This window comes from Gracilinanus agilis, chromosome 2 (genome assembly GCF_016433145.1).
Source record: "Gracilinanus agilis isolate LMUSP501 chromosome 2, AgileGrace, whole genome shotgun sequence".
Classification (NCBI taxonomy): Eukaryota; Metazoa; Chordata; class Mammalia; order Didelphimorphia; family Didelphidae; genus Gracilinanus; species Gracilinanus agilis.
The window spans coordinates 238,877,620-238,904,290 of record NC_058131.1 but is presented as its reverse complement, the minus strand read 5'-3'; the positions used below and the strand labels follow the sequence as shown (position 1 = coordinate 238,904,290).

The 26,671-nt window shown below is 41.1% G+C and overlaps 1 protein-coding gene across 3 annotated transcripts; it reads left to right on the top strand.

The window, feature by feature from the left end:
- Positions 1-384: 384 nt before the first annotated feature.
- Positions 385-24,779, top strand: YKT6 (YKT6 v-SNARE homolog). Of its 3 annotated transcripts, XR_006505452.1 has the most exons (8): positions 385-488; positions 3,691-3,773; positions 6,408-6,508; positions 8,727-8,831; positions 10,155-10,220; positions 12,054-12,155; positions 14,267-14,455; positions 21,698-24,779. XR_006505452.1 is itself a non-coding variant. In XM_044663784.1 (7 exons), exons 1-7 carry the CDS (start codon positions 385-387, stop codon positions 14,300-14,302), a joined length of 597 nt encoding a protein of 198 aa, XP_044519719.1. In that variant the 3' UTR covers positions 14,303-14,625. The 3 variants fall into 3 exon arrangements, 2 of the variants coding, with proteins under 2 accessions (XP_044519719.1, XP_044519721.1); XM_044663784.1 differs by lacking the exon at positions 21,698-24,779 and having other exon boundaries at positions 14,267-14,625; XM_044663786.1 differs by lacking the exons at positions 12,054-12,155; positions 21,698-24,779 and having other exon boundaries at positions 14,267-14,625.
- Positions 24,780-26,671: the final 1,892 nt, after the last annotated feature.

Below are 26,671 nucleotides of genomic sequence, written 5' to 3'. Positions count from 1 at the left end.
TATATCCGGGGTACGGGAATCCTGCTTTCTGTTTGGAGCAGGCCCTGGAACTGGAACCGGAAACGGAACCCGAAGAAGAGGAAGAGTTTTGGTCCCGTCAGCTGCCGACGCCGGTGAAGGCGGCGGGCGGCGGGCGGCTGGCGCCAGTGGTAGTACCGGCGGCTCTACCAGCGGCAGTACCGGGAGTGCTGCCTGCGGAACTACAATCCCGGGAGGTGTAGAGACTTGGGGCGGGGTGCGGCTTGCCGGGCCGCCTCTGTCAATTGGGCCCTTGGGAGTCGTGTGGGTCGGTTCGTCTGCGCAGCCCCGGGCTCTGCGCCTCTCCTCGAGCGTCCGGGCTGCGAAAGAGGCTGGTGGTGGCTCCTCGGGGCCCGCCCCGGCGCCATGAAGCTCTACAGCCTTAGCGTCCTCTATAAAGGAGAGACCAAAGTCGCCCTGCTGAAGGCCGCCTACGATGTGTCCTCCTTCAGCTTCTTCCAGAGGTCCAGGTGCGTGTTCGCTCGTGGTCTAGTGGAGCTGGAAAGACTCAGCCCCACATTGAACTCCCTCGGAGACCACAGAGGCTTCCCCATCTGAAAGCTGGGATGGTGCCTGGCGTGACTTCATGCCCTGCCGGAGATAGCAATAATTAAAGTAACTGACAGTCTCATAGCATTTGGGAGGGTCTGAAAGGCATTTTAAACGCAATATTTCACCTGATTCTTATGACAGCCTTGTGAGATTTAGGAATACAGATTTTAACCCCATTTTTCTGGTGGAGAAGTAGATACAGGTTAAGCAATTGGTGCAGGGTTATCAAGTTTTTGAGGCAGGATTCAAACCAAGGCTTTCCAAGGCCATCATTCTTTTCCTAGATTGGACTAGATAATTTCCAAGATCCCATCCATCTCTTAGTTCTGCAAATATGATGTGTAGTATGGCATGTTGAAGTATTTATATCTGTGATTGTCGATCACTGGATATATGATGCTTAAATTAGTCCTAGGAAAAAAGAGGATAACTTATATAGAGCTAGAAAAAGCATTAGAGCCCATACCAACCAAAACCTTCCCCTTTCTTAAAGATGAGGAAAAATAACTTCTCCTGAGCGGGAAGTGACTTGTCCAATTTCCCACAGGTACCAAGAGTCCAATTTGGAATAGGATCCTGGAACCCAAGTCCTCTGACTTTATTTAGCCTGTTCTTTCCACAGTGCGACTGGTTGAACCTAGGTTATCCCTTTTTCCTAATATTCTGGGAAAAAAACTGATCGTTCTTTTTTTCTGTACAGATAAGTGGTACAGAGGATTCCAACCCCAGAAAGGTTAAATTTGGATCTCAAAATTTTCCATGAACTTAGGAGTCATTTAATTAGCATTCAGTCATTATTTGCTTTCATTACAAGTGGCACATCAGAATTGACACTGGCCAAATATATCTTATTTTTTAGCTAATGCCTATAGGCCACAAGGTACATGGAATCATCAGAGTAGTATCCCTGCCAGATTAATTCACTTAGCACTTTTTATTGGCATGTGGTGAAATTTGCAGTCTACCTTCTGTTTTCTCTGCTCCTTTGATACTTTACTTGCCAAGAATAATATTGCCAGTGAGTCCCTGATCAAGTCCAAAAAAGCATCTCCAATTCATTCTGGTACTCTGTTGCTTTTGGCTTCCATTTTGTTGGCATTTAAGTTTTGTCTTTTGACTCCTATCGAGTTTCTCTGATTGTATGCTTGATGACTTTCTAACACCAATTTTTTCTGCCCATTAATTATGGGCCATCATTGTGATTTTGGTGTTGAGCCTTTTTTTTTTTCACTTTCATTTCCTTTGAGTGATTATTGTTTTAAGAAAAATTTGTATTTGTCATTTATATAACTACAATTTAGCCTAATTTTGTATTTGACCAGAAGTTTTTCACTGCTTAACAGAATAGCTCCCCTTAATATCAGTCATTATTATTGTTATGAATATCTGGTATTTGTAAAGTATTTTACAATTTCACATCATTTTTGTGTCACTCATAACTGTCCTGCAAAATAGCTAGAGCACTTATCCCCATTTTACAGATGAAGAAATTGAGATCCATAGAATGCATGATTTTCCCTTGGTTGCAAGGTTGGTAAGTCAGAATCTGGACTCAGACCCAGATCTCTCAACTGCTGGTCCAGTGATCCCTTTCCTGTATCACATTACCACCTGAAATTCTGCCTTTCCCAAAGTGGGCTTTGGATATTATGAGGAAAATAAGCATTTTCCCAGCTTCCTTTAGTCCATTATCATTGTTCCAAAAGCTTATGTACTTTGGAATAATTTGCAGTTTGTTTTGCTCATGCATCCAGTCTATTACTATTAACTTTTGTTTGTATAGAACTAGTTGAGGCTTTGACTGTATCTTTCCAGGTCTTTTTCAAAGTTCTCTTTTCTTTAGATTTTTTCCCTTCTAGGCTGTCCAAAAAAAAAAATCAAGAAATTTTTTATGAACTCAATGTTAGAAGGTATATTAGAGATCACCTGTTTAAACTCCTTCCTGAATAGGAGTCCCTCCTATAACTTCTCCAGGAAATGGACATCTAGACTTCACTTGAATTCTCCCTACCTTTAAGTCAACTCATTTTACTCTTGGACAACTTTAATTGCTAAGAAGCTTATTTTGGTGGTTGTTACAACTAGCCAAAAGTATCCTTTTTTCAGCTTCTCACATTGTAGCTAGTTCTCATCTTGGAAGCTGGACAGAACAAATTCAATCCTTCTTCTATATAGTAGCCTTTCAAATACTTGAAGCCATAGATCATTCCTCATCTCTAGTCTTCTTCCAGCTAAACACCCACACTTCCTTCAGCCAATCAGCATATAACATAGTTTCCAGTGTTCTTAGCATCCTTCAAGAATCATTTTGTCTGTGTCACCATCTTAGAATCCTGTTTGTCTCTTTGTATCAAATCCTGATCTAGATCCTTTGTTACCTTCCATTCAACCCTACACTATGATAGCTCTATTTTAGCAAAACAACCCAGCCTTGTTCCTTCCCCTGCCTGCCTTGTAACCTTTTTGTGTAAACCCTTCTAAAGACAAAACACTTTACTTTTACACTTTAGCCTTCTTAACTAAACCATTGGGTCTCCCTACTTCAAACTCCTTAAAGACTCCTTTCCATGTAGCCTTTATGAACCAGTTCCACCTGAGTATTACCATTCTAATAACCCTTCTTGGTGAATACTTAACCCTCCTATATATCTTAATAGTTGTATATGTCTTTGTATTTGCCTGTACGTATACTTTGTATAATTATATCAGCTATGTGTTCTTGTGCTTTTAATGTGAAGGTTACTTTCCTAATTTTACACAATACCCAGTATATAGTGCTTTGCTCAAGATTTTAACTGATAGAGTGGATGGAACAGAAATTTACCCAGAGAATCAGTTTCCTAAAGGGTTGGGATTGAGTTGTAATAATGAGATATATAGCAAACACATGATGGTTAACATAATTACAGAATGAAAATGATTACTGAACAGTTTATTGTATTCCACTTATAAAATTTTATATTGCAATATTGGAAGGGAAGGAAGCTTTTCACTTTAGTGAAATATGAAATCAAGAGTAGACTATTTTTCCATAATATGTAAGCTCTCAAAGGTTACCTTGCTTTGTACTTAGACAAGGTGAATGAGATAGACTAAATTAACATTGTTTTGTTTTTTCAGTGTTCAGGAATTCATGACCTTTACAAGTCAACTGATAGTGGAACGCTCAGAGAAAGGCAGCAGAGCCTCTGTCAAAGAACAAGGTAAGAGGAATGACTTAACTTTCACATAAAGATAGATAAGATCAGTGGAGTGTTTAAATCCACAAGCAAAATGCAGCATACTCAGGTATTTTGTTGCTTGTTGAGATATTAAGGCCAGTATTTTTTTCTATTCCTTGTTTTCTCTTCTTTTCTCACTCTTGCCCTGCTCGTGTAAAGTACTCTGTGCTCTAATAGGGACTTATGAAGTCCTTCCACTAAGGTTTTAAACTTGCTTTTGATGCCAAGAATTAGTTGAGCATCCAAAATCAACCTGGCATATTGTGGTATTTTTCCAACTGGTTATAGTTCCCTCAAAAGAAGATTTTCACCTAGCTTTGTTAATAAATGTTTAGCGCAGTATAGTCATTGATGTGTTGGATTAGGTGTCTGGAAATCTGACTCTGTTCCTCCTGTCCCCTTAATGGTTCTTTTGTCCAATTTAAATTGTGAGGTTTTTTTGGTTTGGCTTGGTTTGGTTTTGGTCCCTTGTTTATATTTGCCACCTCTTTAAGGGGGAAATGTTATTGGCACAAGTTAGGAAAGCTGTTCTTGAGCTCACAATCAACAACTGACTTCATTTTATGTTGACATCACTCAACCTTGTTGCAGGGTAATATTGTGAAATTACTCTTGATGCCATAAATATTAATTATTATATGAGGTTAAAAATGACTAAGGTTTTAGACTTCCCTGTAGTTTACCTTTCTCAGAAATAGAATAATGAGGCCTTTATTTTATTTTATTTTATTTTTAAACCCTTGTACTTTTCGGTGTATTGTCTCATAGGTGGAAGAGTGGTAAGGGTGGGCAATGGGGGTCAAGTGACTTGCTCAGGGTCACACAGCTGGGAAGTGGCTGAGGCCGGGTTTGAACCTAGGACCTCCTGTCTCTAGGCCTGACTCTCACTCCACTGAGCTACCCAGCTGCCCCCTGAGGCCTTTATTTAAAGTTTCTCTTACAGCCACTCTCAGTTTATAATTGTCCTTTTTTCAATTCTTGTAACTAAGATGATTCTTCACATACATTCTAACTATGTACTTTAACCGTAGTCATTGAAATTTGCTCATTCAGTAAGCTAGATAAACTTTCGTAAGTATCATCAATGACTCTCTTCTTATTTTCTACCCTATTTGGATTCTGTGTTAAATTCAGATTTTTACTGTACTTGCTTTTCTTAGTGGTTGTTTTATTATTTGACATTTGAATTTTTATAACCAGTTTCTTAACATCAAAGACATTTGGTTTTAAGTTGCTATGCTTTTACCTTGGAGATCTTGCTAATCATTATTGACCTTTTGAAAATTTTTTTTCATTAAGTAAAGTCAGTGGATATTACGTATTTTAAGAAACGTTTTGATAAAGCACTTGACTGATGTTTAACATCAATTATATCACATATTGGATCCTTGCTTATCATATGATCATATTTAGACATAAATGACTTCTCTTCTAGAAATGTTTTTGCCTCTTCTTAATACTTAATCACAACATGTAACATTTAAATCTGGGCTTGATACCATTCAAGCTGGACCTCTGAAATATGTTTTTATCCCCTTTCCTTTCTACTTTAAAGTAGTTTTGGAAGAAGGGAAGCTGATTGATTCCTCTGGGTTTTCTCAGATTTCTAGGATTGACTTAGAAGCAGAGCCTTCATGGCTATTGTAGGTCCCATGAGATACCAAGTTTTGGTTTCCTCAGTGGGGGTTCTCCAGTATAGATGCAACCAAATGCATTATTAATTACAAAAGATTCCCACTGGTACTGTGGGCCTTATGTAGAATAACAGCTGTGGTAAAAAGAGAAGTAAGGATGGGGTTCAGATCCTATCCATGTGCCTTGTGGAAAGTCATTTAATTTTCTGAAGAACCGTGCCTTCATCTTTAAAATGAGAGAGTTGGACTAGATGGCCTCTTATGTTCTTTTGAGCCTTAGATCTATGATCCTGTGACCATCAGACAGAAGAGATTGTGTTGTAGTGGAAAGAACATTTAGCTTAGTGTCAGAAGACCTGGGCTTGATCCCAGAACTATAGGTATCTCTTAACAGATGTGTGACTTTGAGTGAGTTACATAACATCTGAAGGCACTCCTACTTCCTTCATCTCATTTGACTTGATCCTTGTAATACCTCTAAGGGATTTTGTAACCTTGAAGTGCTACATAATTGTCAGATGTTATTATTCCCTCATAATCAACTGGCATCTAGATATTTGACTCCAGAACTTTTTGGCTCCTACTTCAGCAGTTTTATAGAATGAATCCCGAAATATCTTATTTATGAATTTGAGATTTGATTCTTATGTGGTATTTGTCTGAGTTGGTGTGGTAGAAATAGCAGCAGCTCACATTAATATGGCATCTTAATGTTATACAGCACACCCCACATCAATCTTATGGGATAGAGTTATTGTTAAGCCTCTTTTATAAACAATGAAATAGGGACTCAAGAAACATGAAAATGACTCAAGATCCCACAGTTGTATAAGAAGCGGGATACAAACCCAGGTCTTCTGACTACAAGTCAAACACTTTTAATCTGTGCTACTTTTCAGAAATATGTACACCTCAGTCCCTATCCCCCCAACACTGCTTCTCCCATGCCTCTTTTCTCACATGTGACCTTTTGTCTACACAGAGTACTTATGTCATGTGTATGTGCGGAATGACAGTCTCTCAGGTGTGGTCATTGCAGACAATGAATATCCCTCTCGGGTGGCTTTCACCTTGCTGGAAAAGGTGAGTTATTTTGGGGGATTGACAGAATTTTGAGAAAATGTATGTAGGTGTTAGTGAGACTATAAGATATGAAAACATAGTTTAGTTGCTAAGGGATTGGAATGCCCTGCTTTAGCACCATCTGGAGTTAGTGCTGTCAGTACCTGCTGATTGCCATTCACTCAAACTCAGCATGTCTAAAAACAGAGTTGTCTTCCTAAAAATCACCTCCTTATCCCAAGTTTTTCTCCTTCAGTGGTACTGCCATTTCTTCTATATAAAAATGTTTTTATTGGGTTTTTTTACACTGTCATCTCTTTCTCATGACTGTCACCTCCTCCCCCTCCCCAATAGAACCTTCCCTTGCATCAAAAAAAAACCCAAAAAAAACATCAGTAAGCAAAACATTGGCAAAGTCTGACAGCAGACAAGTTATTTCATACTTAAAGCCCTACATTTCTGTGTCAAGAGAAGGGAGAGAAGTTTCACCATCAACTCTAGAGTCATTGCATCTGTCAGATCTCTGGTTACTCTTGTTTTCCAAAAGCAGCAGGGCCCTCGTGTCCACAGGAGATATGTTCCAGGACTGAGGATATGTGTTCATCTGCTGACTCCATATATATGTGCCTTCTCTTCCCATTCATGTTCTTCATCTCAGTGCTCCTGGGGTTTCCCATCCCCCCCTTGCCAAAAAGAGAAAACTCTTTAAAAAAAAAAAAAAGTAGAAGCAGAAGAGACTGCCAAGGGCTAAGGGCAGACTGACCATGGATAACTAAAACTATGGAAAATGAAACCACAGATACCCCCTCTTTAAGCTTTTTTGTGTTGCAGACCTCTTTAATAGTTTGTCCCTTTTCTTAGAAAAATGGGTCCTGGTTCATAATTGAAGGATATGCTAAATTTCAGTTAGAGATTAGTGAAAATAAAGATGGTAAAGGTTTTCCCATCCAAATTCACTGCCTTCCCCCAATCTATCCATGGACACCCAAGATTAAATACCTCCATCACTTCTTTTGAAATGCCTCTTAAATTTGTCACTTCTTTTTCATTTCTTCATCCTACTCCACCCCACTCCACTCCAGGTCTTCAGTGAGTAAAGTGCTTCACTTGGAGTTCCAATTCCATCTCAAACAATTAACTATACGTCAAACAAAGTGACATAATGGGGAGGGAAATTCCCTTCCCAAAGTAATGTCTGGGCGAGTCATTTAATCTTTCTGAAGCTCTGAAACCATTCTAGCCTTGTAATGAAGGAATTGAACTATGTAATTTCTAAGGATCCTTCAAGCTCTAAACAATCTATAACTATATGGTTTTTAAGACCTCTATTCTTGACTTTCCAGCCCTAATACTTCTCAAACATACTGTTTCATCCAGGCTAGAGTTCTTTTTGCTTCTCCATACACTGAAAACCATTCCAGGCTCATTTCTAGCTCTGTGTTTTTCTTTTTGTGGTTTTCTCTGAAATGGTATTTTCCCCTTTGCATATCCAAATGGTCCAGTTCAAATCTGCCTTACTTATGGTCAAAGTACAAGTATCATAGGCCACACAGATTTCTCTCTTCTCTGAATTTTCACTGTACTTCGTACTCTGAATTTACACTGTACTCTGAACTTTCGCTGTACAATATCACACAGCGTTTAATTGTTACCGGGTTTTATGTATATTCTTGATTGTCTTCTTAATCTTAACTACATTGTAAACCTCTTAAAGGTGGGTGGAGACAGTAGCTTATATTTCTTTAGTACTCCCCACAACACCTAAAACAGTGCTGGAAATGTTTTGCAAAACAAATAATAAATTATACTGTTTATTTAGATGTATGATGTATTACTTCTAAAAATTTTAGATTTTCCTAAATTGAGATAGAAATCTTGTTTTGAAAAATTGTTTTATCCTAAATGACCAAGCCCTTATGAAGATGGATCACATTATCTCTCTCTCTGTGTCTCTGTCTCTCTATCTACTGAGCCATCCAGTTGCCCCTAACACTGTTTTTTATGTCATGTTCACAATGCAAAATCACCAAGAAAAGGAGGGAAGGGAGCTTTATGTTTGATTCATTTTTTCCATCACATATCCCATTCTTCTTAGTCTTTGGCTTTTAGAAGTATGGAAATGTTTTTAGGGACCTAGAGACATAACGGCTACTACTTAAGGTTTATTTGATTTGGGGCCTAAGAATCCCATGGTGAGAACACCAATGGAATTATTTGCTTTTTTTTTTTTTTTCCATAGGTACTGGATGAATTCTCCAAGCAAGTCGACAGGATAGACTGGCCAGTAGGATCTCCTGCTACTATAGAATATGCAGCCTTGGATAGTTATCTTAGTAGATATCAGGTAATTTTTCAATAAAATCTTTAGTTACCATGTGTGAGAGAGACTTTATTATTTAGGATTATAAAGTATTAGACTGACAAAGTACTCTTAGACAGCAGTCACTCTAGTTCAGGCTTTCTTATCCCCTTTCCTCTGGTTTATTGGAATAGGTTTACAGCTTTTGGTCGCATCTTTCCAATCCATCCTCCATGCAGTCTCCACAATAATATTCCTGAAGCCTTGTTCTAACCATGTCACTTTCTTCATAATGAATCATCAGTGGCTTTCTGTTGTTCTAGAATAAAATGCAAACTAGCCCTTCACAGTACGGCTCCAGCCTCCCTTATCTGACTTATTTCACATTATTTGCCTCAGTTTCTTCATTTATCAAATGAGCTGAAGAAGGAAAGTATCCCAGTATCTCTGCCCAGAAAACCTCAAATGAGGTCATAAAGAGTTGGACTTGGACATGACTAAAAACCAGTAAAACAACATACATTCTGCATTCCAGCTTCTTGACCGCTGTTACGTCTACATGATTTTCCATCTCCCTCCCCTGAGTCTTTGCACAGGTAGACCCCCTGCCTGTGGTGAACTCCCTCTTTACCTCCGCCTGATTGAATTCCTAACATCCTTCAGAGCTTAACTTAAACGCTTCTTGGAGGAGGCCTTTGCCACTCTCCCCTTTCTAAATGATCTTGTGTTTACTTATCTGTTTACATGTTACTACTTTTTATCTGTTTACATGTCACTAGAGTGGAAGTTCCTTGAGGGCAGGGACTTTCATTCCTGCTTCTGTGCTGGCATATTTTCTTTTTGGTCCACACATGTGTTTTCATCAGTATAGAGAAAACTTCCTAGTGTGGAAACATGCTTCACTGATGCAGCTCAATATCTATAATTTATAGTCTTAGAGGGCCTGGCCTGGAGATGGAGATGAGTGACTTGTCTGTTATCAAAGCACCCAGTGTGTATCTGGGGCTTCCTGATCTTTGCTACATCTCTGTACCCCCTCTCATGCCTCTCCTGTTGTAGAAAGGTAGATCCTTAATAGGGGTTTATTGCATTGATTTCCATAGGTCTGTCAAGTAAGTTGACCTTTTTGGATGAGAGAATGGGAGAATCTGAAGCAGCCTTTCACATCTTGGGACTTCTTCAGTGGTCATTGATTTGTTAAAAGGAGCTTTGAGTGCTAAGAACCATCATCTTGCTTTCTGCAACTTGTTTCCAAAGATAGAAGTTGGAAATAGCAGTATTTGGCTTATTCTTTTACATTTTCCTGCTCCCTTTTAATTTGGCTTAATGTGATTACCATTCATCTGGGCTTCTTTTCTTTCTTACTAGAATCCCCGAGAAGCTGACCCTATGACGAAAGTGCAAGCTGAGTTAGATGAGACCAAAATCATTCTGGTAAGTGGAAAATGGAAGGTATAACAATTTACTGTTGAAGGGTTGGAAGAAAGATTATATTATGTTTGGGTTGAGGTGTTTTTTTAAAGAGTTCACAAAAGTTTTTTTGCAAACATTCCTGAAAGGTAGGCCATCTTAGGACTGTGTATTGATTTCAAAGCAGAAGAGTGGTAAGTGTTAGGCAGTTGGGATTAAGTGATTTGCCAAGATCACACAGCTAGGAAGTATCTGAGGTCAAACTTGAACTTGGGACTTCCTAGTGTCTAGGCCTGGCTTTACCCACTGAGCCACCGAGCTACCCTTGGATTAATTTCTTTCTTTTTTTTTTTTTTTTTTTTTTTTACTTTTTTTTAATTTTAAACCCTTAACTTCTGTGTATTGACTTATAGGTGGAAGAGTGGTAAGGGTAGGCAATGGGGGTCAAGTGACTTGCCCAGGGTCACACAGCTGGGAGGTGTCTGAGGCCGGATTTGAACCTAGGACCTCCCGTCTCTAGGCTTGGCTCTCAATCCACTGAGCTACCCAGCTGCCCCTGGATTAATTTCTTTTTACATCTCCATTTTTTTGTACATCTGTATTTCCTTACCATCTGGATTTTAGTTTCTGCATTTTAATGCTAGTCCTCAGCTTTTCACATCTTTGGACCCCTGGATCTACTAAAGAACTTGAAGAAAATCTGCTTTTTCCTTTTGGTCTTTTATTTTCCATCTTTCCACTGTAGAGATCAAAGGAATTCTCGCCAATCTTAGCTTCTGTCTATAATTTGTCAAGTCTGAATTGTTGACTAGTCTTTGGAAAATTCTGGTTGGTATTTCATGTTCATATCTTGATCTGGTTAAAGCAGTTCTTATACAAAAGAAATCATTTAGATATATTAAGAAGTATTCATTTGTCCTCTTTTAGAACTATTTTGAATTCCCTTTTTAAAAAACCCTTATCTTCTGTCTTAGAATTGATACTAAGTTATCAGTTCCATGGCAGAAGAGCCACAAGGGCTAGGCATCTGAGGTTAAGTGACTTGCCCATTGTCACAAATCTAGGAGAAGTGTCTGAGGTCAGATTTGAACCCAAGACAGCTGGGCTCTAGGCCTGGCTCTCTACTCACTGAGCTACCTGGCTGTCCCTTAAAATGCTTTTTTAAAGTACATTCTTCATTTTCTGATGTGTTTGCCACATTTACCCAGACAAATCACTGTAGAGTTGTTTATAAAGCTGTGGCTAGCTGTGGTAGACCAAAACTCTACTTATAGTTGCCTACAGCATTGAAAGCCTTGTGCCCAGAGGCAGGATTTAAACCTAGGTTTTCCTGGCTTCAAAGCCTGTTCTAGCCATTCTGCCATGTTCCCTCTTGAAATAATCATTATAAGGCCTTTCATAAAGCGAATTAAGAGAACAAAAACCAAAAGTAGAGTTTTGGTTTGTGGGCTATTTCTCCATGTCCCCTGGGTCCTCTGTACCATTTGCCAGAGTTTTAAATATTCATCCACCAGGGAGCTCACACTTAGAAAAATCAGTCTTCCCAGAAAAAAGTATCACCTGACATACTGTGCTAATAGAAAAATCCCTTCTTGGTATATGTTCTGCATATGAATTAGAAGTGTTTTTGAGTTCCATAGTGGTTTTAAGATAGCTTCCATTAACAACTATGACTCACCATTCTCTGGTTCTCAGCTTTCAGGGCTCTATTTGGAGTACATGCTTGATCCTGAGGAGACAAGGTCCAAAAGACACTAATTCCATAAATGAACTAATTAAACTTCTCTTAAGTGCCTGTGCTTATGGTTTGTCTTTCGTCATATATTTACATGGAGTTCTTTTTTTCCTTTTGTCTAGCACAACACCATGGAGTCTTTGTTACAACGAGGAGAAAAACTAGATGACTTGGTGTCCAAATCAGAAGTGCTAGGAACACAGTCCAAAGCCTTCTATAAAACTGTAAGTACTTAACAACCCCCACATCTTCCTTGGAAAGCCTTTTCTTAAAATGAGCCCTACTGTATTATGTGTGTTCCTTCTGGGATGCCAGACTTTTCTTGGAATATTCAGTAGCCACTGGTGTGTGTTAACTCTTTGAGCATTGACTAGCACCTTCTTATATACAAGGCCACATTTGTGTCCTTGGTGAGTAGGACAGAAATCATCGTAGCTTTTCACCTAGGGCCTTTTTGGATCAGAGGCAAGGAAAAGGCTATTTAATGTTGCTTAGAAGCAGAGCCTCTTCTGGGAAAAAGCTGCTAATGAATTTCCTATAATAAGGTTTTTTTTTGTCAGTTTTTGAGTTACTTGGGAAGGTGGGAGATCCTATGATGTCTTTAATAGCAAGTCTTTGCTTTAAACAACAACAACATACTTTTATGTGGTACTTGAAGTTTATAGAAAAGCTTTCTTTCAGCAACACTTTTATCCTTGCTTTCTAAATGAGAAAAGTAAGGCCATAAGTGGTACAATCAAGATTTGAACCCAGGATCCCTGACTCCTAATCGGAATCTCACCACTATCTTACACTGCCACTCAATTATTGTCTTGTCTTATGGGGGAAGTTAACATTTTTCATTCTAAGATTAGTAATGTTTTCCCTTGAGCTTCTCTCCCTTCCCCCCTCAAGTTCTTCCTACAGTTAGATCCTGCTGTCAAAGAGAAGTGAATTTATTCTTTTGAATGAATAAACAATTCACTTGATATTTACTAAGTGCTTATGCAAGGCATCAGGAATATAAAACCATAATTAAAAACTTTGTCCTCAATGTTCTGTTGGGAGCATGCAACACATAAGCAGATAAGTGTTTAAAGAAGAGGAGGAGGAGGAAGGACAGTATGTTAACAACTATAGAGCTCCGAAGAGGCAGTGATACTATCAACCTTCATCTTTTATACAAAAATGACTCTGTTAAGCTCAAAAAAGCATGTGTTTTTGATTTTTTTCTAGATTTAAGCCACACATTTTCAATTTTTAATCTACATACATTTGAAAGATAGCTAAGTGGGGTTAGAGATATTGTGCCAATGAAACCATGATCTTGATTGGTCTAGGTGGGGCTTCCAGATACAATCTCCTGCTTGGGCATATTTACATACTTAGTTTTCATGGGATGCATCTGGCATATAGAGATTCTTTCCTCATCTTCACCTCTGGAAATCTCTCTTTAGGACTCGATTCAAGGGCCATTTCATTCATAAAGCCTCTGATCTCTGTAAAACTGGAAGTGACCCCTCCTTCATAGAATTTCCTGTCTCCCTGTTGGACTTCTCCCTTGCATTCAGTCTAACTTGTATTATAATTATTTGTACACATCATGCATGCATGCTTGCACATACATACACATGCACGCACGCACAGACACACACACCAGGTTGTATGATACTCTTTGAGGTCAAATACTCTTAATGCTTTTCTTTGTATTCCCAACACCAAGGCTAGAACCTTGCACATAGTGAATGCGTAATAAATGTTCACTGACTGGATTTTATACATGGTCTTGTTCTCCTTAGCACCATTCTCTAACCAATTGGGCTATTTGAGAAAAATGCCAAAATTATCTGAACAAAAAAAGGTATTGAGCTGATCAGAATTTGTGGGGAAGTGGGAACTGGAACATGGAGACTAATTAGTTGGAACCAGTTAGCCTGAAAGATATTTTAAGCATACTAATGAAATTTTAGAAGCCTCAGCATTAAACACATTAATTTATTGGCTAGTAATATGAGCTATTTTTTAAGCGATAGTCCCAATTTCTATTTTTGATGGGTGTATTGGAGTTTTGCATTTTCTCTGAAAGCACAAAATAAGATGCCTGCCTTCTCTCTTATATTCATTCATTTCTGGTTCCTTGCTTCAACATGATAGTGAGAGTGCATATGTGGCAATCTAGGTCCCAGCCTTCATACTTAGGCAGCATTCTTATCTCTGGACATCAAGTTGTGACATTAGAATTTTGTTACAGATTTCCCTGACACATGACTCCTAGGGGAAAAGCACATTTCCCTACTGTCCTTGCCATCTATTAACTTTTCTAACCTTCCTTTCCCAATTTTTAATTTCTTCCAAGGCCCGGAAACAGAACTCATGCTGTGAGATCATGTGACCCCCCCCAGCCACTGATGACCCTGCTCTGGAAACTTTGCCTGTCATTCATGTTGAGAACTGTAAAGCTCCCAGGAAAGAAGAAACCAATTCAAATCGTGTCCTGAAATGGGAACATTCCATTTCAGATTTCAGCCTCCCGGATATGTGGAGGGTGAGGTGGGAGGGACGTTGGGGAGATGTTTGTATGCCCATGTGTAATTTTTCTCCAAAAGGAAAGATAAATGAGTCTCAAAAAGATCATATTTGGGGGCAGAATGAAACAGAAATTTTCAATGACTCCTGTAGGTGCTGAAGGGCTCATTTCTCTGATAAACTTCCTGGGAGGGATTTGATGGGCCCCCTGACTTCTGCAGAACACCACAGGAAAGTCAGGACCAAATCTCTTCTTGATTCTGGGTTTTTTTGTTTGTTTGTTTTTTTAATTTTATTTTTTACATTCATTATAATAACACTAGAAGGAAGCGATTCCAGTGAACAGGTGGATATTATACAGTCAAAAACCAATGGGAATTTTGCCACCTTGCAGGCCTTGGGAGAGGACCTCCTTAGCAGTTGATAAAAGTAAGCTCTCGTGTCCCAGCTACCTGTCAAGGAGTGAGGAGAGAGAAAAGAGAAGGACCAAGACTAGGGGCAGTCCCTTTTCCTTCTCTTCCTCAGGTCAATCATGAAGGTCCTTTTGTTTTTGAGTAGATCCCTTAGAATCTTTGACCTCAGGGAAAGTGGGAGTCCTCTCAAAAGAGGAAAAACTGAAGCCTTGAGACAAGAGTTTTCTAGTGGGAAACAAGGAACATACCTCAAGACAGCCTAAAACTCCATCATACCCTTTCAAACTTTTTTTCTAACTTGTATACATGTTCCTATTCCTTCCAGTGCTGCCATGTAGTTTGGCCCATGACCTGTTCTGACAAACTGTCCATAAAGTTCTCATAAACTTATTTGAGGGGGAGGTCTGTGAGAGCAGCTCAGATATACCTAATGGTGTACATAGGCATTGATTATCCCAGTCAGCATCTAGAAATGCTGCAAAGGAAGAAAAGGGCACTTTATGAAGCTGGTTAATTTAAGGATAATCAGCTGTAAGTATCCTTTGGGGGCAGGGGAGCCAACTAGCATTGCAGTTGAGTGGCCCATCTGCCTTGCAGTGACTTGACATGTCTTGAATATTACAATTCTGGTCCAGAATAGCATGTCCTTTAGCCACTCTTGGAAATGATTTTTCTTTTACTGAAAGTTTACCTTAGTTCTCTTGTCCTTCTGGCCATGTGACTGCCTTAGGGATTTCCCCATTTTGGCGAATCCTAATGAATAGGAGAATGTCTTTGAGCCTCCCATGCTGTCATCTGCTGACTTATAACAAGAAAAGTGTGCCAACTATGCTATGGAATATCTGTGTCATGCCCCTGTCCTGGGACTGGCAGAGGCAGAGTGCTTGATCCTCTGTAAGTGCTAAGGATGTTATCTGGGCCTCCTTTTTGCTTAAAAGCACCTTTTTGAATGAATGCAGGCCAAGCTCTGTGGTCCCTTCAGTGCCTAGCTCCCCAAGCGTAACTGACTCACTGAGTTAGCTTTAACAGGATCTTGGCACTCAATCTCTTGTTGACCTACTCAGCCACACTTGCTTCTGGTTATTGCTCTTTGAGGGCTCGACTAGCCTCTTCTTCCCTCTGAGGTACTGACACAAAAGTAGTCAAGCAACCAGGCAGGAGTTCTCAGTTGATTAGATTAGGCCATTGTCTGGGGCTGTTGGGCATTCTTGGCCCCTAGACAGATGTTCGTTGCCATAGTCTAAATAGGATATGTATGAGCTGCTTTTTTTTTTTTTGTTACCGTCATATAGTATTTTCTGAAGGGAGAGCAATATGTGTGCCAGAACTGGGCTGCAAAGGGAGATTCTATATTAATGAGTTAATTAAATAATTCAGCCACCACTGAAACCCTGGGTCAGCATGATTGTGCATCATCTTTCATTTGCATATAATTAGGGATTCTTCCCAAGAAATTGCTTCCCTAGGCTCAGCTTGGTGAAAACAGGGGCCATAGAGGGAGGGCCTATGCTAACTAGAAGATATTTGGGCCATGTAGTGTGCATGGAGTCAAGTGTTCACTGACCCTGGGAACTCTTCAAGATTATTGCCATCTTAAATCTCAACTGGCATTAAGTTCACTGGGGAATTGAGGATATTGGGGGGGCAATTTCAACTATAAAAGTGTTTTAGTGGATTCCATTTCCTGCAGTTGCATTTGCCTATTGACTTTTATTTCTCTGGGAATTATGCTGGCCAATAGGTAACAGAACCTACTGTAAAATTGGCCTAGAAACATTACCCTTCTCTCTGCCATGAGATATGATCACACCAATACTGATGAATGGGGCCACCTACAACCTCAAGTTCATCAGAATTTTCAAGGAGTGCCCTTAGTGGCTGCCCATCCCAACCCTGCTAACTCACATCACCTCATGGCCAAAAAATGGACTCTGTGTCCTGAAATGTGAGGGGTAATTGCCATTTTCTGTTTTTTTTCTTTTTCCCCCTTTAGTTAAGGTTACAGGAGTAAAAAATTGCCCTGGAATATGATAGGAGATATTTCAGGATCTTTAAGAAACTCAGCCTAAAGCTTATGGTACTATGGTATGAATAGAGAGAACACATAGACTTTGGGGAACTAAGAGAAAGCAAAATCTTTCACCTCCAACTTGGCCCCAGCATCTCCAGTAAGCATAACTGTGGCAGCATCTTTCCACAGAGAAGCCCTGGCAGGATCCCTTTTGGCGGGGAGGGCGGGAGAAGACTCTTCAGCTGTGGTGTTGTGTTATTTGGTCCTTTCTGTGTATTACTGTAGCTTCTTGTTTCTTTAACTTAATGCTTTTGCTAAACATTTATCATTTGGCAAATTTTAATAATCGCTATCGAATTTCTGTATGTTCTACTTGAGAGATTCCTATCTGGATAAAAGTTGTCTTTTGAAATTTGAACATGATCCTGTGGCTTTCTTTGGAATTAAAGGAGTTAAAAAGGTGCCTCACTGTAGCTCTGCTTAGTCTTTTGCTGTTTGAACTTTTAGCATTGAGCCTCCACATGGTTACAGACCGGCAATCAGTGGGGGAAGATGTGCTCATTTTTTCATTACCTTCCAGCTCTAAAAGTCTGATTTTTTTTTCCTTCCCTTATATCACTAAGGCAAAAGAAGCCTTGGCTTTTATTTATTTTTTAATCTTTCTTTCCTCTATGGGGCCAGGAGATGGAGTATCAGAGTAGGAGTTAAGACATGTTTTTTCCTATTGCCAGAGGGCAGTCTTGCTGTTCATCAGTTAAGACATTTATGGCCTTGGACACCTGTGAGATAGAGATAGAGAGGGCAGCGTCACAAAAGACCTCTCTACTTCTGTGGTCTAGTCTCTGATTTGGTCAAAAGCTATGGAAAATCCTTCACCCTATCTAGCCCTCATTAATACTGCCTATGGTGACTACACAGCTCAGATTTTCCAGAGCCTCCTTTTTAATGAGGCTTTGCTTTTATTCCTGACTTCTGGTTCTATAGCACTAACCCAGAAAAGTACCAATACCTGTCTAATGCCACAAATCCCTATATCGTCGAAAACTCCAAAATGAACACAAGAAGATTAGCCAGCACTGTTAGGTATTTTTCAGTCTACAGCTTGGGATTACCTGGCTTTGGATTTGCAATTATTCATTGAGGAATATCTGGATGTTCAATTTCGTCGATTCACTATGCCATGGAAGAACATCAGTGCTATGTCAGTCATAGGGCTAATCCCCCCGTAGATCATCCTTGAAAAGTCAGCATACATTCCAGAATGGAGTTAGATATTTGTTATTTGGGAAATAATCTTCCCAGCTTTCAACTTCAGATCATTAAAAGAGAAAAAAATCCTTTTATAATTGTGAATTTTTGAGCTTCTGGTTTCCCTGATCCTTATTTAAGTTCTCAGATCCTTAACATTCCTACCTGAAAGGAGGCATCTAGGTGGCTTTGGATTGGGAGCCTAGAGATAGGAGAGTCCTGGCTTCAAATTTCGCCTCAGACACTTTCTAGTTGTGTGACCCTGGGCAAGTCACTTAACCTCCATTGCCTACCCCTAACTGCTCTTCTCCCTTGGAACCAGTACACAGTATTGATTCAAAGACTGAAGGTAAGGGTTTTAGTTAAAAAACAAACAATAAACAATTCCCATTACTAGCTGAGCTTCCAAAGCACAAGTAGCCATCTCAGCCTCACCCAGAGACCTTTAGATTTGCTAGGTTCACAGACTGATCTTGGGGAAACTACCCAGGAAGTGAAGAGCAGAGCTAGATGTCCCTCATCCTGCTTTTCCTACTTAAAACCTTCCCAGGAGGCATGAGCCCCAGAAGTGTGTCTCAGCTGCAATTTATCTCTTTACAGGAAAGTGGTGAATAAACTTGGCATTAAGATGCCACCCTGCTATGGGAAGGCACATAGTAACTGAAAGTGGAATGAACGATAGATTTGGAGTCAAGACTAAAGCCCAAATTCTAGTCCTGCCATTGTGACCTTGGGCAAGTCCTTTCACATCCTGTGGGCTCTAAATCTTTGATCCTTGTGTGCTCTGCACAGAGGTATTTGAATATTTGTTGAATGGATCGAATGACATGGCTTCCTACTGTAGCAAAAGATAATATTTATCACATAGTAAGTTTTGGTAAATGGGAATGTCCCTGCCTTTTGCTCTCTTAGTTAAAATCATTTGATAGCTCATTAGCAAAAAGTGGATAATGATTCCGGACAGTTTTGGAAATAGGATGAAAGTCTGATAAAGAAAGGTATTAACTTTAAGCACCTTTTGTCGTTCAGTTGTTTTCAGCTGTATCCAATTCTTCATGCCCCCATTTGGGGTTTTCTTGACGAAGATACTGTAGTGGTTTGCCATTTTCCTCTCCAACTCATTTTCCAGATGAGGAAACCAAAGCAAACAGTGTTAAGTGACTTGCCCAGGGTCACACAGTGTTGGAGGCTGGATTTGAACTCGGGGAGATGTCTTCCTAACTCCAGGCCTATCGATCTATCCACTGTGCCACCTCAATGCTCCTTAGATCCTATTTAATAATTAGGGAATGCCCATTTCTCCAGAAATTCTAAGTTCTAATGATATTGAGCCTCTACTGAAGTTCTGAACTCTGATGCCTCCTTGTAGCCTAGAAATGACCCCAGAATCTAAAAGGTTATATCAGTAAGGGTCTAGCCATTCCTAAAAGCTGGCCTCAAAGGCTTGTGCACACAGTGGACACAGAGGACATGGTGACAGACTGTCTCAAACATCTGGGCATCAGCCTAGCTAAATTTGGAGAAATTCATTACCAAAAGGCTGATATGTAAGTCTCCCTCTCTCCCTTCCTCCCTCCCTTTTTTCTCCTTTCTTCCTTTCTTTTCCTTTCTTCCTTTCTTCCATTCTTTTTCTCTTCCTTCCTCCCTTCCTCTTTCCTTCCTTCCTTTCCCTCCTTCCTTCTTTCCCCTCCTTCCTTCCTTTCCTTCCTTTGTTTTCTTTCTTCCTTTCTTCCTTCCTTTCTTTCTTTTTCTCTTCCTTCCTTCCTTCTTCCTTCCTCCCTCCCTCCCTCCTCTCTTGCCATTGCAAATCAGGAGAATTGTCTACTACCATGTAGAGGACCCATGATCTGCATTTGTCTCCCTTGTGGAATATTAGTTCCTTGGCAGCAAAGACAGTTTCTTTTCTCTTTGTATCCCCATCCCCATCACCTACCAATGCCTGGTACATAGTTGGCACTTAATAACAAATGCTTGTTGACCCTTTAGATGCTACAAAAATGCTGAGGCTAGGGTAGAGATTTTCAGAGGAGGAGGCAGAGTGTGGTGGACATTGTATAAATCAGTTCTTCCCTCGCTGATGCCAGCCCGCACATCCCCTCTCTCCTGAATATGCTGTTACATGCTCTGAGACAAACATGAAGGTTTTTTCAATCAGCCTGCATTCTACCTCTTGACTGGTAGGGTCAGCGCTTGACTACTTCATATCTGTCCTTTAGCATATTAAAAGTCACAGACCCATTGAGCTCTTTGCCTGGGGTGTGGCCATTTACAGAGAAAGTCTCCCCACTGCCACACTTCATTATGGAATATCAGGGAACCCTCCTCTTTGTGCTAGATACAGCATGTGCCCTATTATGTCAGGTCTGTGATGCAAAGCCCATAAAATACCCCATTCTGTCGATTTTAGTCAGCATTAGTCTATGCTATTTGGGCCCCTAAAGTTCAAGATTCCTCAAATTACTGACTTTGCTTTTTTTTTTTTTTTAAGACCCTCAACTTCCTTCTTAGAATCAATACTCTGTATTGGTTCCAAGGCAGAAAAGCAGTAGGGGCTAGGCAATGGGGGTTAAGTGACTTGCCCAGGGTCACACAGCTAGGAAGTGTCTGAGGCCAGATTTGAACCCAGGACCTTCCATCTCTAGGCCTTTCCTCACTTAGGAAGCAATGGAAATGGAGGTTCAAAATAAATATCTGACTGCCATCAGTTAGTAGCTAAACTGCCCTTTGGCTACAGGAATTGAGAAGACAATGGACAGGTGGGGTCTGGGACCAGGGCTCTCTGCCAGCTTCTGCTTTGAGAGGAAGGAGAGGAGGAGCATTAGAGAATGGGCAGGAGGTGACGGTATTCCTTCTTCTCTAGTCAAGCTGTAAATGAAAGAACATTTAACACATCTAGGAATGCATCCTTTTGGGAGGTAGTTGCCATGGAAATGTGTGGGCAGGCTATTATGACTCAGTGGCTACCACCATCTATCCCCGATGCCTGGTTTCCTCCCAGATTTAGTCTATCCTTAAGGGTCTGACTTCTTTGGGGCACCTGACTTGTGACGTTCTTTCCCGTGTCCCTGTTCAGGCTGGAGGGCAAAGCCAAGCAGCACGGGCTTGGGGCTTTTGGTACATAACATCTAAGAGAAAGCAACAGTAGACTAGATGTCACAGACAGAAAATGTTAGCAGAATGTTTTTTTTTTTTTGTAGATCTGGTGTTTGATCTACTTCCCCAGGTTCCAAAGATCTAGAAAGATCAAAAAAGGGAAAGATAAGCTTATGGGGCTGACTTTTTCTAGGGAGAAGGGTCTGAATGGCAATGGGGCCAATTTTCAATGGGCATTATGGTCCTACCCCATCTCACCAACAAACTCAACCAATGGTTGGTCAAGGCCAGCTCATCTATCCCAGATGGGCAGTTTATGGAACTTTCCAGGACCTGTGTGCTTGTTTGGACAGGGCACAAGTGTTTATAAGGCTACCCATTAGGGAGGGCCAAAGGTGGCATGGGGCATAAAGCAAAGTCAGGGGTAAGGTTAAGATTGAAAAGCAAGCAACAACACACTGAACAATTTGTCCCATTTTTTTTGTTTTATTTGCAGTTTCCCGAGACAGAACAAAATAAGAACCATTTTTTGTTTTTACACTTACAAGGCTCAGAAAGAAAAGACAATGAAACTCAGCAAAAAGAAAGAAGAGAAAGTCAAAAAAGAGGAAAGATCCCCCCAGCATTCATGGAGCAGACAGAGTGCTCATCTTTCATCAAGTTCTCTTCCTCAGGATAGATAGATATACACATGCCAAAAGTTATGTATACCTAGCTATCAATGGGTTTATATGGTTTTTCTCTTTTAGAGGTCATGCAAAAAAAAATTACCCCTCCTCCCTCCCCCCCCCCTAATCCCCAAATAACCCCAGACACGCAGCTCCATAGTTATAACAAGATGACTGGCAAAGGAGAGTGAAGAGGCCCCGGAACACAAGAGGGTAGGAGGTGGGACAAGCTTTCCATGGTCCCCTTTGCGGCTAAATGCTGGGTCACACACTTTGTTGAGGAATGAGGACTGATAACTCCTCATCCTCAAAACTCCCTGCCCAGACTCAGTCCCAGACAGGAATGTCTAGCCTCCTCTTATTCAGAAAACTTATTCAGAATCAGTTAAAGAACTGAGGGAAAACCCGACTGGTCACAAGATAGCAGCCCAGCATCCCCCAGTCATTTTGTTGTTGATTCTGAAATGGGTGTACATTGTGAGTTTGCCACTGAAAGAGTCTGTACTCCTGATCTCTACCCTGTGGGCTCAGAGTTCTGTTCTGTCCTCAACTAGGGACCATCAGATAACCCATCCCTCTTCCCACTCCCTCCTGTCACTTTATTTTATTTGGAGGGCAAGATAAAGAAATTCACACTTAAATTAAAAGGGAATTGTGTTAGGGGGTTGTCTGGATGGCTTCTAGGGATGGGCAAAATTGTGACCAGTGAAGGATGCCTCTTAGTTCAGGATTAAATGCACTTGATTTAATCCAATTTGTAGTTCCATTTGAGTTAATTCATTCCAGATCTTCTCCCCTCCTACTCTGTCCTCAACCTCTGGTGCCCTTCTCTTGGCAGCCCCATCCATCCCAGCCTTCACCATCATCTGATTATTCTATCATACAACAAGACAACAATTTCCATCCTTTTGTTAGGCCCCCGTTACCAACTCACTCTTCCCCAAAAGAGAAACACATGCAAACTAAATGGGAAAATCAGGCCCAGTCCAGATAGAGGGAGAACTCCATCTGAAGTGGTACACACAGCTCCTAACCTTGGAGGATTAAGGCATCAGCCTAGTCTCTCTCTAGTTCTCCATCCATCCATTCATCCATCCATCCATCTATCCATGCATCCGCCTACCTACTCATCATTTTTCTACTTGGCCCCTTTTAGGTTATACTTTCAAACCCCAAGCTCCTTTATGAGCTCAGTTCCAGAACATTCCTCCCTCCAGGAAATTGCCTTCCTGGGTACCCAGGTAATGTGGTCAGGGCTTAATCCTTATCCTTTAGACAATGACCACCAATTCTATCATCACTCACTCACAATAAGTACAGCAAAATGCAACAGTGCCTCATGTCTTGAATGTGCTCAAATGTATGCTCAACACAACAGGAATACTTTTAGGTCTGTAGGGATAAAAGGGGTTAGGAAATTTAATCCTACATCACCCCAGAGATCTGTAGGGGTTTTAGGAAAAAAAGGAAGGAGGCTAATGGATCTGAAGAAGGGATAGGGTGGTAGAGGGCGAAGGAATCCCAGGATTGCTGGGATCCCTAATGCCAGACTAACTTTGTAGGCGTTCCTCAGATGTGAGATAAAATGGAGGTCTATGTAACAAGTATTTACAGCTACCCCAAAGGGCCTTTATGAATGTGCTAGAATAATGGATGAAGTGTGCTGGCTATATGGAAAAAGAAGATGCTTTCTACCTGGCCCTACCTGCCTGCTTGGTGCAGACACTACCTGCCTCTGCCTAGAGTCTCCAGTGAATGAAGTGATGGTGGTATTCTCATGGTTCAAGCAGTGCTAGCTTCTGCCCACACGAGTGTTGAACTTTCTGGATCCCTTCTGGACTCTACTTCACTCTTCAATTTTAAACTCCCCAGGACGTATGTTTTTAAAATGAAAAACATTTTGGAGTGTCTGAAAAGCACCTTTTGAAATCACTGCTCAAGTCCAATGTCGGTACGGGTGTATGAGTGTGGACATGTATATGTATGGACACAGGCGTTTCTGGGGATGTGTACATTTGTAAGCATATGGGCTGATAGGAAGGTGACCACTATCCACTGCCAGGAACTGATTCAAAGGTTTACTGAGTTTCTGGTCAGCACCTTGCTCTTCCCCTGGAAGCAGACCCTATGACTTGCTATACCCTGGGAGTAAAGAATATGGAGGTTAGAGGATTTTTTTTTTTTATTAATAGCAGGAAAACGAGTGGTATACATGGCAGGGATGGTTCCCTCATCCCTGCAGCCAGCCTTCTAGGTTAGTGCTTTAGACCTGTTCCTTGTTCTAAGACATGAGGAACCATCTTGGTCAAAGAAAGTCAGACTGGTTTGAACTTAAAAGATGATGAAAAAGTAGTGGAATAAACCACCCACTCCCATCTCGTCAAACTCTAAAGGCGATCACTCCAAGCTAAGGAAGCCCTGGCTCACTCGGGAATCTTAGTTTAAAGGACTTTAGTCTTGGCCCACCATTGAGAATCTGGGTGCACACTAGGTGGACATTAGGATCCCAGATCCTCCCAGAATCTTTGGTTCACTATAAAATAATTCTGAACCAAATCCTCCCAAATCCTTAAGTTCACCATAGAGTAACTCTGAGCCTTAGTCCTAGGAATCAGAGATAAGATGGGACAGGATGGACCCCTCCAAGGTCTCTCTGAGGATGGCAGATGGCATGGGATCCATGGCTTCTTCCTTATACTATGTTTCTCACCTCTTGGTACTCTTAGCTCCTGGTCACTAACCAGGGAAGGCATGCTGTAGTTAAATAAGCTCTATCACCAGATGTCTTTCAGTGTGACATACCTGGGGTGCCTCAATTTCCTTCCAAGCTAACTCCTTGCCCATATTTCACCACTGCCCACAGACCTTTCCTCAAATAGTCATATGTGTTTTTTGGGCTGTGGTTTTCTTCCCTGGTGGAAGCAGCCATGGCAAAATACTTCCACTAGTTAAAGATGGCACTTTGCCTGGCAAGGAGGAAAATTCTCCTGAAGATCTATCCCCCCACCACCCATAAAAGTCTCTGGCCTATGCAAAAGGATTGAATCCCAATGGACCAATTCAGTAACTGCTACATCTAAATGACAAGGAAAGGATGGGACCAGAATTCATCAGCAAGAAAGCAATCAGCCCACCAACACCTCCCTACAAGTGTAGGGGACTCACTTGTCCCTGAGCAACTCAACAGTTTTAGTCCAAGAGAATTAATGCTCACCGTTGTGTGCCATACCACTCCCCCTTATCCTCCCACCCCCCAACCTTGAGTCAAAGTATAAATGAGTCAAGGAAGGTAGGCAAAGGCCATGAATTTCTGCAGCCCAGCCTGCCACCCTACTCTCTTTGTCTTACCTTCCTGAGATCTGGATGCATCCTCAACCCTTGGGGAATGACTGTCCATATTTGCAAAACTAAGACAAAGAGAGACTTTGGAGAACTGTCCAAGCTGAATTTTTCCTACTGCAGTTGCCTCAGCCCATATCTCATCCTTAAGGTCTGTGTCTGACTTAAGCAGTATCCCTTTCCTCAGGCAATCTGCTGTAGTCCAGGCCCAATTGAGCCAGAAGTAACAATAACACTTAACACACCTAACAGCACTCTGTTTCTGGGTCATCCCTGGTGGCCACCTGCTCTCTTCCTCCCAGCTTAATTTTCTTGTCTCTACATTTTTTTCTCTACTTCTTAGAACCATCTGGCTAAAATGATAAGATAACCTTAAATGGTTGGTTGACGTGCCTTCTCCTATATGCTCCTCAGGGGCAACAGATCTATTTTTGTTTTGACTTTGTAATCTTGTGTCCAGCACAACACCTCTTGTAGTGGGCACTTTATACTTGTTGGATGAGACTGAAGGGACAAGTGTCAGGACAATGTGCCAAATCAGGAGAGGAGCCCCTGAATTCTTTTCGCCTTCATTCTGCTTCATTATGCTTAATGAAGACCAAGGAAGTTCTGCTACTCGCAGCATAGAAGCCAGGGAATGTGGAGACCGAAAAGAGCCTGAGATTTTGAGGCCAGGGCAGGAATTGGACTAAAGGATGCTATGAAGCCCATTCTTGCCTCCAGCACTGGTTATCTTCAATTTAAGAATCACAGTTTTTACTTCTGAATATCAGATGAAGAATACAAATCTGGTTCTCAACATATCCTTCCCATATTTTGTCTGGAGGCTTCTCATAAACTCCTGATGTTTTCACCACTGGGCCCAAGTCTTATGATGGCATACATCTATCTCTCTTCCCTCCTTGATTATTGCCTCTTGCTCCTCTCTCCTTGCCAAGTAGCCCCAGTGCCATTCCTGCCCCAAGTCCCAGCATCTCTAGATGAACTCTCTCATGACTTCATGGAGGGAATTCCTTGGGATGCTCTTTCAATCCTTGGGGGAAATGGGAACAGAGCTCAGACCATTATCCTCCCTTTATTATTCCAATTCCATTTGGGCAGTTGAAGTTCCTTGGAGAAAACCATTCATCCCCACCTGTTTTCTATGCTTTCTGACCATCCAGACAGCTCTTGCCTCTTCTCAACCCATCTGTGCTATCTTCAAACACAGTAGGTCTTCAGTAAATAAATCAGATGGCTGTTGAAATCAATTAATTCAGCAGCAGCAGCCATCCTTAAGAACTTATTGAGCACCTACCATGGGACCAACATGATTTCTCCTCTTCCTACTTAAAAGCCATGGTTCACCATAGCCTACCAGTCCCACTGGGACTGTATGCAGATGGTAATATATCAGGAGGAAGCATCAATCTCACACTATTCCTGGAATTCCCTGAGGTTGCCAGGGCCACACTGCAGGCAGC